The 12,897-nt window shown below is 38.5% G+C and overlaps 1 protein-coding gene across 2 annotated transcripts in view; it reads left to right on the top strand.

The window, feature by feature from the left end:
* LOC120300776 (limbic system associated membrane protein) overlaps positions 1–12,897 on the top strand; it is a 580,799-nt gene that overhangs the window by 392,933 nt on the left and 174,969 nt on the right. For both annotated transcript variants that reach the window (XM_039327222.1, XM_039327223.1), the window contains exon 3: positions 6,338–6,463. In XM_039327222.1, coding sequence (XP_039183156.1) covers positions 6,338–6,463 — 126 coding nt within the window. The remainder of the gene's footprint in view (positions 1–6,337; positions 6,464–12,897) is intronic.

Here is a 12,897-nt window from a genome sequence, read left to right as displayed (position 1 = left end):
CAGACAAGACAAATGAGGAAAGGGGATGAGAGGAAGGTAAGGGGTCCTTCCACTCGGGATTACACTGAGGGTTTCACTTATACGCGCTAGACCCAGGGAGCCGGAAACTCAATGGTCACCGATGGGAAGTTCGAGCGCCACTCACTCACTGCAAACACACACAACAATCCTCCCACCTTATTCCAAAGAGAGGGTGATCAGTCCTCTCCTCCGTCCCTGCTTACAGGGAGGGATTCCTTATTTCCCTTTCAATACTTGCCTGCAGGCGAATCCTTTGTCCTCTAGCCGGCTGGAAAGTTGCCTGGTCTCCTTACCCTTCACCAGTGGTTCTTGGAGTGGCCGACCGCCGATGCTGGAGCCCTGTGTCACAGGGAAATCCCTCGGAATAAAAGAGCCGATGGCGCCTGGGATGTTCCCCCTAACACTACAGGCCCCTGGCATCAGGGTGTACCCTCCAGAGAGCCCCAAGACTCCTTGCCATCCTGCCGCGGTCGCCAGATAATTGTTGTGGCAAAAACCACGATACTTACATCAGAAGACAAAACCACGAAGGGTTGGAGAAAACAGGCTTTATTTGTGCACAGTGGTTCAGAGCATTCACATGACAAATTCTGAACCCTGAGTTACTCTGAGGGTGTCACTTTTATACAGCTTGCCGCCCACGCTTAACCTAATAGATGACTTCTTATCTACCTTTAACACACTAAAAGAGAGAAGTTCATACAAACGGTTGTCTTACCACACCTCTCTACACGGGTGCTATCTTACAACATCTGTGACTTTTAGTTGACACTGACACTTCTTGTAAAATGGTTTCTACATAGCATGAACACATCTCTACAATTATGACACACAGGTTATATGATTTAGGTTACATTTCACAGCCAAACTTAATATTATCTATTAACTATTATCAGCAACAAGCATTCCTATTAAGATATAGATATATTGAACTATTTCCTGCCCACCTCAATAGCATTGGTTAAGAAGGCCCAGCAGAGATTATATTTCTTGAGACTTCTCAGGAAATAACAACTAAATGAAAAAGTACTGGTGACCTTCTACCGTTGCTTCTATTCTATTCTATTCTATTCTATTCTATTCTATTCTATTCTATTCTATTCTATTCTATTCTATTCAACTGAAAGAATTCTGCTCTTTGTGGCTGAATTGAAAACATGCATTTAAGAAGCTGTATTATACATAGGGCAGTATAATAAGACATGCTTCACAATTTCAACTTCAGCCCTATCACAGGGACATAGTCGCTCACTAAACAGGAGCCTCTTGAATTGCCCGTCAAGTAGTGCTGAGGGCAAGACATTGAAACAGGCTAGGGAAAAGACTCTTCTATACTTGGGGATGGTTAGAGTATAGAAATAAGAGGCCATTCTCAATCCATAATTATTAGAATGGCTAAAGATCAAAGGGGAGCAGGTTTTGTTGGCTCTGGCTCTTAAGTATTGCAAATCTATGTCCACAAGCCATTGGACTACCCTAAACTGGGTGTCCTTAAGACCATAATCTCCCAAAGCATCCCCCGTAAAACCTAGCAAGTGGAGTTTCTTCGTCAGCTCCCTCTCCCAACGAGAAGTATAAGAGTCAGCAAACACCAGGGAAAGGTAGCTACCAGGGGCTGCCGAAAAGAGCACCTGAAACCACCATTTGAAGGTGTTAATCCATGCAATGCATTCAACTGAACGAATGCCCAGTTCCAGGTACATCGAAGCAAATCCAACACAGGGAGGAAGACCCAGAAGTTTCCTAAGAAAAACAGCCTGGGTACTTTCAATTCAATCCTTGAAGCCTCGTATCCATATGGGAATTCCATAAAGAGTTTGGGCCAGGGTTTTGGCTTGATATATATGCAGAGCAGAAGGAATAAACTGGCCTCCTTGCACTAGAAATATAAGTACATGTGGAGGAAGAAAGAGATGATTGGAAACACCAACATTTGGGTCCAATCGACCTAATCATGAAGAGCTGAGAATGTTTTACATATATTAAGTCAGGAAATTATATTAGTGTCCTTGTTCAGAAAATATGTGGCCTTCATGTGTTTAAAGACCATTTTCTTCACTCCTTTGTTCCAACTGAACCTGGTTTTTAAGTTAGAACCTCATGAAAACAAATAACTTTCTTCTATATTGTATGCCAATCCTAGGATCCTCCGTGCCTTTTTTTGTCTCTTTTTTATTTTTTATATCCATGTGAATGGTTCACATACAAAAAATATTACCTGGACTAGGTATAATATATAGTATTGTTGGCAGTTTATACAAAGTCCCATTTTTGAAAAGCTAGGTAGCCAGCTTTTATTTAATATGTGTTAATAACTCAGTTATTTAGCTACAAACAATTCATATTCTACCTTTTACCTGTCTTCCATAAATAAAATGCCTGAGCTTCTGGCATGGAGAAATGAATAAATGGTATTGCAGTGAAAAAGGGGAGAAAAGCCCATGCATTCATTCATTTTATATGAATGCATTGTTTTCTTCAGCTTTTATTACACTGCATTTTGTCAAATTATTATAATTCGGTTGAGAGGATGTTATGGTACAATTTCTTAGATTGTGTTAATATTCATATAAATTTTGAGATCTCATTGAAACACAAACCATGCAGCTCTGGGCATTACAGATGGTTATTTCTGACATATTTGCAAGATAGTATTTTGTATAGAACTGAAAAAGATTAAAGGCCTTCCACCCAAACATCCCTGTCCTGCAAAATATTTACTGTAAAATGAAATAGAAACTGGCGGTTCAATAAAATAAAGTGGACCTTCTACTTACTTAAGAGCAGTTCAACCCACAATGAATCCCTTATAATGTGAAGTTTTGAAGAGAAAATTGTGAAAGCCAGAGACAAAATAATTCCCTACCATATCCAGAAAACTACTTTGAAGCATGGCTGCTGTATTAAGGAAGAAGAGTGGTGGGTGCCAAACTGCTTGATTATGGTTATAGACTGGAATGATGGAAGAATTTCCTAGTCCTTTTTCCTTCACAATATTTTTTACTCTGAGAGTTGTGTTGTCATCAGGTTAAGGGGCACATCAGGTTTATGTGGCATTTTGTTTACTTTTATTATTAATCTTTAACTTTCTTTTAATTTTTTTTATTTATGACTGTGTGAGGGATATGGGTGATAACAGCAATTTCTTCCCCCCTTAAAAATAGCTGCATTTTTTTCCTTCATCAGCAGAGGGTGAAATGATTTTTTTCCCCAGTATTTCAGCACCCTCTACTGCTAGAGGGCAAATATTGCACCTTTTTTCTTTATTTAAGAGAGAGAAAAGCACTGGAAATCAGAGTAGGTGTGTGTTTCAAACTTTGGAGCATTTTTAAGATACTAAATGCCCATTTTTCACAATTTCATTCCTTGATTCCAAATTCCCTTTTCCTTCCAAAAAGTTTAGTCGCATCAGTTCTGGAATCTCTAAGAGGGAGGGAGGAAATGCCGATGTGTTTTGGATGGTTCACTACATAATGAAGGGATTCCAGGTATGAGTAAATCAAGATCTCTTCCAGCTTAAGAGTCGAGACGCATTCATCTTTATTCAGAGGTAATGGTTCAGTGTTTCATATGAACTGAATTCCAAGTAACAAACAGGATTCATTTCAAAGACACTGCATACATTTAAACTTCGCTGATTTTTCAGAGATTGTGCTTATTTTCTGATTTTTCATAATCAACTTTCTGCCCAGCTATCTTCCCTTCATATCTCTTTCTTTTGATGTCTTATTATTTCTTTTGTTTCCATCCCATATCTACATTAGAAATATTGGCATTCAGGAGTAATCCATCCTTATATCTCGTAGAGTGTTTATTTAAATGAAAAAAAAAAACTAGTTACTTAATCCAAATAACACATGGTCTCTTTAAAAAACAATAAGGGAGGGGCAAAATTAAACGGGAGGAGCAAATTCAAGGTTATTAATATAGTAGATAGTAGATAAGAAAGAACCATCAGCATCATAATAGGCTGTGATGATGGGGGCTTGAGACATCTGCAAGAAGGAAGGCATCACTGATAAAGAGGATAAAATTATAAAGCAGAGTTGCATCATATTTTAATTTACTGATTGATATTTATAGGCAAATACATAAATAATTAATATGGTTTAATCAGCAAAATAACATTTTTAGCATTGTGAGAAGTGTATGTCTTTTTTATGCCCTGTCAAAATAGTATGACATGATAAGCCCCTTGATCTCTTCTGTTTATAGTTCTTGATCTTTAACTACATTTAGAGTGAACTGTGGAGATGCACTTATATAGACTGACATATTTAAATAAACTATATTGTGGTTTGATGATTTTGAAATCATAGATTTTGCTTTTAATTCATTGCTTTGAATTAAGTTTCAGAAGACTATATTCAGTAAAGTAGAACATTGTTACTCTCTTAATAAGACAAGGAAACTTCAATATTAATCTTTAAGAACAGATGGTTATGTCTCTTTTATCTGAAGCATTGGAGGTTATATGTACAAGCTAATACACACATTCAAAACTGAAATAATAATTTTAAATAATTCTATCATTTGGTTAAACATGGTTCCTTGTTCTGTGATGGCCTTTCCTTGCTGTCCCTGCTCTTGAATTATGTACAGTGAAGGAAATTAGTCTTCTCTTCTCTGAAATGAATGGGATAGAAGGATGTTTCTATGTCTGACCTTAATGCAAATACAGATCTAAGTAAGCAGTGTGAGGCAGAGGTTTCTCAGTTAAATGGTAAATGTGGTCTTTAAAATGGTATACATGGAAGTAATAAACTTCTTAGATATTAAGACAATCTTTCTTTATTAATATATTAATACTTAGTTTTTTTATATGATTCTTATAGGAGAACAATAGTTTTAATGGAAAATAGCCATTGAATTTTATGGATGACATGCAAAACTATCCACAAGGATCCTTTTTTCCCCCCACATAAACTCAGCTCCATTTTAATGCTCAGATGGATTCCAAGTATCTTTCAGGCAAGGGAAAGAACTTAAAAATCTTTTGGAAGTACAATTGTATGAAGTTGTATAAATTAAATTTATAATAATTTAAATCCACATCACCATACTTATTGTTTACTTGATTCTTGCTTTTCAAATTAATTCCTAGGGTTTCTCTCAGTTTTTATCCACCCTAAGAAAATTCAATGAACCTAGTTTGAGTCAGAAAATAGCAGACAAGGTCACTACCCATGAAATTTTCAATTGAAATGAGACTGGAATAAGTAATCCCAGGTCCTCCAGATATTATGAACTAAAGTTACCAGAACCATCTGCAGCATTAGCAGTGTCAAGGACTGTGGGGGTTATGATCCAAAATATCTAGAGAGCATTAGGTTGGTCTGCTTCTTTCTTGTATATGCTCATCTTAAAAATTACTATTTAAGATGATTCCACAAGGTGATTATTTTGGGATGCATACTGATTAAATTAATCATTGCATCTTAGTTCCAATTCAGAGCTCTATAAGTTGACTCATAATTCTGACAACAGCAAGACATATGACACTGTATACATTTTTTTACCCAGCTATATTTCTACAGCCAAATATATATACAACATATTGCATCATTTTTCATTTAATTCAGAATTCCACTATTATTTAGAGAACCATAAGGACTCTTCGAAGTGAAAACTAAAACTAAAACAGGAGTATACACTGTGAGAGATATTTCACAGCAAATTCCTGAAGACAGTGCAGCCATAATAAAATGGCAAGAGGGATCTAGTTAAATCTCTTAAATATTGGTAGTGTTATTATATTCATTCTTGCAGGTACTTTGATTTCATTCATGGAAAGAAAGTTAAATTAGACATTAAAATGCTCAGACCTACGTATTAGGTTCACATACTCCACTCAGTAACATGCTTTGTATTTTGCAAATCATAAATTATAACTTATTGCAATGTGTGAACCCAGTCCTTGTGTTCAACTAAACTTAAAGCCACCTCTACCTTTAGGTAGCATATGCATAGTTAGTATAAATTATTTTGATCTGACATATAAAAAGCCAGCAAATTAAGTAAAACTTTTAAGGATCTCTGCAAGAGACCAAGATGTAGGATACATGGTGTGAATCATCCAACATGCCTAAGGCATAGTATGGTTTAACTAATTTTAATTTAATTGCTGTAAAAAAATCCAGTCAAACAAACAATTATGGTTCATTCAGTAAGGCATGAATTATTTTTTATGCTATTTGTAAATTCTCTTCCTATTTATTAGTACCAGTAGGATTCAGAATTCAGAATCTTTAACAAATTTTTATGTCAGTTTGGATCAACTTAAGACAATTCTGACCAACCACTTTTGTTTCTGCAGTTCCACCAAAGATTTCCAACATATCTTCAGATGTCACTGTGAATGAAGGAAGCAATGTGACCTTAGTGTGTATGGCAAATGGACGTCCTGAACCTGTCATCACCTGGAGGCATCTCACTCCAACAGGTAGGAAGCCATGATTTATACCTTTATGTTTTAAATGGCTCTATTCTCTTACATGTCATGTATAAGTATTCAGAACATGATTTTTAACAAAAGTTTAAAAGCTTCAAATGACTTTTATTGTCTTACTGTATATTATAAATATTTCAGAAATTCTTTTTTTTTAAAAAAAAAACCCATGTTACAAAGACATTTGTGAATCTGGCCATACCAAGTATTCTCTGTGTCTAGATTTGCATATTAGCATCTGTTTTTGCGTAATAAAAGACAGCCAGTATCTTTTTCATTACAAAAACATTATTGCAATAAAGAAAACAACATTAGTAGCATAAAAGGGAAAAGGCCTTGTTTTCTGATAATATGCTTGACATAAGTTTTTGAAAACCACAAGGGCTTTTAGCATGGTGATAATAATTTTTTCTTACCTACAGCATTTGTCTCTTTTAATGATTTGTTCTATATTTTAACAAAGAAAACAAGTTGGTGTCTTGTTCTTTCTGCCTTTTTATGTACTTTTTATAAAAGAGAAAATGTTAGCAGAAACTGAATGCAAGTTCAGCCAGGTCAATGACAATTTAGTCAATGCTTGATTGTCTTGGAAAGGGCATTAACATTAGCTGACCCATACACTTAAAAGAAATAGGTTTAGATTGTTTATTTTAGTATGTCTGAAACATACCATATCATAAGTTTCCTACCACACTAAAAATTTGTAAAATTGCATTTTTATGAAAATTTCACACATCAAGCTAGCTTTGCAGTGAAATGTTAACTCTAAGAGGAAGAAATTTATTTATTTATTAAATTTAATATTTAATTTTCTTCATCTAAATAAATAATAACATATAATGACTATCTTTCAGTAATACTTTTGAACATTTGTGCTTCTCATATTTCAAAATGCTTTAGGTATTCTTAAAAAACATTTTATGTGGAATGGCCCAAAGATGTATAACCGTAATTTACAAGGGCTGAGAAAGATACTTACAATAGGATGGGCATTCCAAAAGCTTCATGTGGTCTCTGCCCTTCAATTCTCTCCAGGCAATTATAGTTTACATTCTGGAGTTTGGGATTTGACTTTTGTGTATGGTGTTTGTTGTTGTGCTTGTTGTTGAAATGGACATTTTGGATTTAGTACTCCAATCTTTACCCCAACAAGAAGCAAAAATATGTTTAAAGTGTGGAATTTTTATCAAGCATAATATTTTGATCCTGCTTATGTTGGTGATACATCACATGATCACTCATAATCAATATGGGCCCTGAGAAACCAAAAATATTGTAAAAAAAAATAAATGGTTCTCGCTAAAAAACAAAACAAACTGTTTTTGGAAAGAGACAGTTCACTGGAAGCATGCTCTAAGAACTCCACCTGCCTATGTCACTGTCTCCCATGATGATAATAATTATAATTATCTTACCATAATATACTCAAAGCACTCTATAACAACAGTTCATATGCACATTTGTTATGAAAATTGCACACAACAAAAACTTCCATTTCTCTTCATGATAAATGTAAAAAGCTTATTAAATACTTCCCTCACCTTCACTTATGATAAAAGGAAAAAAAGAAACAGACATAGGGCTTTATCACAAGAGCCAAAAAGCTCTTTTCACTTTTCTGCATTAGATATGTATCTACATTAATGAAACCATATTCATGCTCCTTGTAAAGCAGGGGTGTCAAACTCAATTTCATTGAGGGCTGCATCAGCATTGCAGTTGCCTTTGGGGGGGCAGGTGGGTGTGGCCAGGGTGGGTGTGGCCTACTGGGTGGGCGTGGATGGAGTGGGTGTGGCCTACTGGGTGGGCGTAGCCAGCTCTACATCATTCGCGTCAAGGGTGCCTGTGGGGGTCAGGGCAGGAGTGGGACAGATTTGAGGGTCTCTAGAAGAAGGGGGTGGGACCAGGGCAAGTGCCAAGGCATGGTCCACTGGAGGAGCCTCACTGTTCCTCTCAGGCCATGCAGGCTGGATGGTGGTGTGGGCTGCCAAAAGTCAAATGCCCAGCCTGTCCCTCGAGAACCCACGGCACCAAGCCCAGTCCCACTTCCCCAAGGGGGCACCCAGCTGCACTTACCTCCTCCTCAAGGCTGTTGCTGCTGTGCTTGCTCTCCTTACCCAGGTTGCTCATGATGGGTACGAGGACAAAGTCAGAGGGAGGCTCATTCCCTCTCCATGAGAGGAGACCCGGCTTTGTATCCAAAGCTTCCTTAGCAATAAGATGGGAGACCCCCAGGATAGGCCAGGAGGAGGGGGCAAGGGGATGGTGAAAGGGCAGCAGGGCAGGACTAAAGCAGCACTTCCCTCAGACCAGACATGTCAAACACAAGGCCCGGGGTCCGGATGCGGCCCTCAAAGTGGTTTCATGTGGCCCACGAAGCCCTGCTCCCTGCTGAAGGGAGAAAAACAGGCAAGAAATGCAGCTGGGGAGGTGTCATCCTTCGTGAGGAATGAAGAAATGCACCATCGCCTGGAAGTGGCCAGCACATGGCCCTCACCTACTTCACATATCTGGCTTGGTGGGCTCTGGGGGAGGGGATGCCATGAACAGCGTGACAGTCAGTGTTACCTGTGCAATGCTACCCAGCCCCCAGCCTGCCTGGTTTTGGCAGACAGGAAGGCGCTCTCCTCACAGTGCTGAGAGGCTGAGCCAGGCGGCGTGAATCTGAAAAGAAGCGCAATGCCGCCCAGCTCCCAGCCTGCCCGGTTTCAGCAGGCAGCGGGGCACTTTCCTCACAGCGCCAAGAGGCTGAACCGGGCGGTGCAACCCCAAAAAGAAGCATGATGCCACCCAGCCCCCAGCCTGCCCGGTTTCAGCAGGCAGCGGGGCGCCAAGAGCTGAACCGGGTGGTGCGAATCTGATGAGAAGTGCAATGCTGCCTAGCCCCCAGCCTGCCCAGTTTCAGCAGGCAGATAGGTGCAAAGCTGGTGAGCTTTGCACTGCCTGGCTCAACCCGGCGAGCTTTGCACTGCCCGGCGCTGTGAGGAGAGCATCCTGCTGCCTGCCGAAACCTCTCCCCCAGAGCCCATCAAGCCAGATATGTGAAGTAGGTGAGGCACTTCCAGGCGATGGTGCATTTCTTCATTCCTCACAAAGGGTGACACCTCCGCAGTATGCACCCCAGGGGCGGGGCCAACATGGCAGGGGCTGGTTCCTTGCTGTTTCCAGACAGCCTTGTGGAGCTAAGACTGAATGCGTTTCAGCATAGATGGCCACCACAAAATTGTACATTGGCTCCCGGCCAGCCTGGGCCAGGGACAAGGCAGCGAGGACCGTTCCCTCACTGTTTCCAGGATGGCTTCACGGGCCATATGAAACCACTTCGAGGGCCGCATTCAGCCCCCGGCCTTGTGTTTGACATGTCTGTTGTAAAGTATTAAAGTAACGGCATGATAGATAGATAGATAGATAGATAGATAGATAGATAGATAGATAGATAGATAGACAGGCAGACACACACACACACACACACACACACACACATATATATATATATATATATATATAGAGAGAGAGAGAGAGAGAGAGGTTATATTTTAAATAATGCATAGTCAAGCTCATGATATTTCCTAATGATTCACGAAACCTATTACCATGCATAACAGTAACCAACAGATCTTATCACTTCTGTTTCTGTCTAGAAAAAGTAATATTAGGGGATCACAACAGTTTTATGTGAATAAGACTGCTATTTTAGATATATGCAGGGCTTTCTTTCTCATAGAACGTCCAGAAAAGAGTTCCGGCACCTTTTTTGGATGGAACCTTGTAGGGTAGGCAAGGCGCGTTGTATGACGTGTGTGAGTTCCAGCACCTTTTTTTTTTTTTTTTTTACAAAAAAAGCAATGGATATATGTACCTCTTTTGAGCAGAGATTCATGATTGCTTTGCTGGTAACCTTTGTATTATTGGTGGATAAGATGTTCTCTAAGACATGATTATTGGCTATGCTAATTGAATTGAAATGTCAAACATCTAGAACAGAGATCCCCAAACCCCGGGCCATGGCCAGTTTGGAACCTGGCTGTGCAAGCTGCAAGTGAGCGCACGTGCGTGTGCGAAGCTTCCCTTGCGTGAGTGGCAGCTACTTGTGCTTGTGAATGAAGCTTCCCTCACATGAGTGGTGGGCATGAGCACTTATTGCTCGCACAGCTGGAGCTTGGATGCTTCCGTGTGCCCACTTGCCATTCACAAGGATTATCCCCTCTCTCCTGCCCCCAGCAGGCTGCCAAGCCAGAAAGGTTGGAGACCGCTGATCTAGAAGACTTCAAGTTGCTTGTTTTATAACTTTCCAGTGCTTGTTCTGATTTGTAAAATAATTATTGTTATGTAATATTTGTTATAAATTGTGTACACATTCAAATGTAATGGTTTCAAATATTTCAGTGTTTATGATCCAGCTCTATCGACTTCTAGTCAATCGTGATCTTGGACAAAATCTAGACCACTGAAATGTTACCACATTTAAATTTTGTTTACATTATAGATGAATTATGGATTTACTCAGATTAATGAGGAAAACAGAATCAAGCCCAGACCATAAATTTAAACTGAGATATTATCAGTGGTGGGATTCAACCAGTTTGCACTACTTTGGCAGAAACGGTAGCTAATTTTTTGTTGCCCAGGCCCAGAATAGACTTCCAGAAGTGGCATCCACACAGAGAACCAGTAGTTCACATATTTGAATCCCACCACTGGATATTATCCTTTTCAAAATAAGATAACATCAAGCAAAAAGTGTTAAAAGAACTTGGTCTTGTCAGACAGAAATATCCAGAGCATGGCATTTATGAAATTATGCATAGAAAAAAATGAACTGTAGGAAAGAGAGATTATAGGAATGGAAGATATGAAGATTACTTTCATTCTGGTCAATTTAAATTATACTATCCTAAAACAGATTGAAGCTTATCAAATCATCAGTCAAATTTCTGGCTAAAATCTTGGGTAAAGCCAGTATGGTTTCCGGAAAAAATATGTTTCCTTTGATAAGATGTACAAAAATGTTCCATAGCTTTCTCCAATCCTGCATCTGGGGGCAAGGAAACAAGGTGGCAATAACATTCCTAAAATATAAATTCTAAAACAATTTTTAAATCTCTATTTGAAATAATCTACTGAATTTCAAGTCCTGTGTTGTCACTGTACATGTTCTCCTCTTATATCTGTACTGTGACCATTACTAGTTTATTCATAAGTGCAAGAAGTGCCACAGAATGAAGAAATATGTTTTGTAGCTTCAGCTCATCCCCAGTTTAAAAAGCTACAAAATAAGTAAGGAATAGCAATGCTGCCAAAAAGAAATTGGTACATAGAAGAATCTAGGCCAAAAAATAACACTGAACAGAGCTAGTAAGACAGAATGTTTCCTCCACTGAATTTTGAAGAGACTATTGCCTAGCTATTTCCTTCTGTTGTTGTCAGTATAGATGTAAATGTGCCAGCCATCTAGGGAGATATGCTTGGATATGTGCTCTTCTTGTCTGTTCTCCTATCACTTGCAAAACATAGTCGTGCCGGGAAGTTATATCTTATCAGGCATTTGATCTTCTTTCATAGTAGAATTTAATTTGCTTATATTTTCTAGGGTTTTTTCTCTCTGATATTTTAAGATGTTTTTCCTGATATTTTATTGTAAACATAGAAGTATTAGGGTACATGTTGTAAGTACATTGTTTTTCTTCCATCAGCCTGATTTTCCCTGATGTATACCCTACAATTCAGTATGTTGCAATGTATTGAAATGCTAGTGAGACCAAATCATATGTAACATATAGATATACAGGTACAAATATACGAACACTATATGGTGTTTCATTCGTTAATCAACATATTAATTAGAATACAATATAAAACATTATTCTTGTCCCTATGAAAATAATTACTCTTCAGTAAAAGAAATTGAAATAGGCAATGTGCTTCTCAGAGGACTAATAAATTCTATGAGAAGTAGGTTGGTGTTCATCAGGTTCCCTGTCCCACCTTTTTTTCTTTGCTTGTTTTGTTTTTTCTTGCTTTTTAAAAAATAATTTAAATAAGAATGAAGCTGGCATGCTGCAGAACAAAGCATGCAGTCTTGTGTGTCTGCAGTAATATCTTTGGCTCCATAAAAATCCTACTGGACTTGGCATGGACTGCCAAAGATTATTCTGAAGAGCAAATTAACATTCTAGTAAATGGGTGTTTTGTGATTCATACCTTCATACTGTTTCACTCAATAATCAGTCTGTACTGGATCCTACATTTACAATGAGAAAATTAATCCAGAGCTATAAAATCAAAGAAATCAGTTTGGATTGTTGCTATGTTCCGTGCTGTGTAGCAATTTTGGTGCCTGAGTTTCTTGATGGAGTTCCCCAGGCTTTTAGGTCAGAATATGGAACTGAAATAGTATTGGCTATGCTCTTTGATGACCTCTGGCAAGG

This window comes from Crotalus tigris, unplaced genomic scaffold (assembly GCF_016545835.1).
Source record: "Crotalus tigris isolate CLP2741 ecotype Arizona unplaced genomic scaffold, ASM1654583v1 scf7180000024359.8030256, whole genome shotgun sequence".
Taxonomy (NCBI): Eukaryota; Metazoa; Chordata; class Lepidosauria; order Squamata; family Viperidae; genus Crotalus; species Crotalus tigris.
Note: the sequence above shows the minus strand (reverse complement) of the source record. Positions and strands in the feature narration are given on the sequence as shown.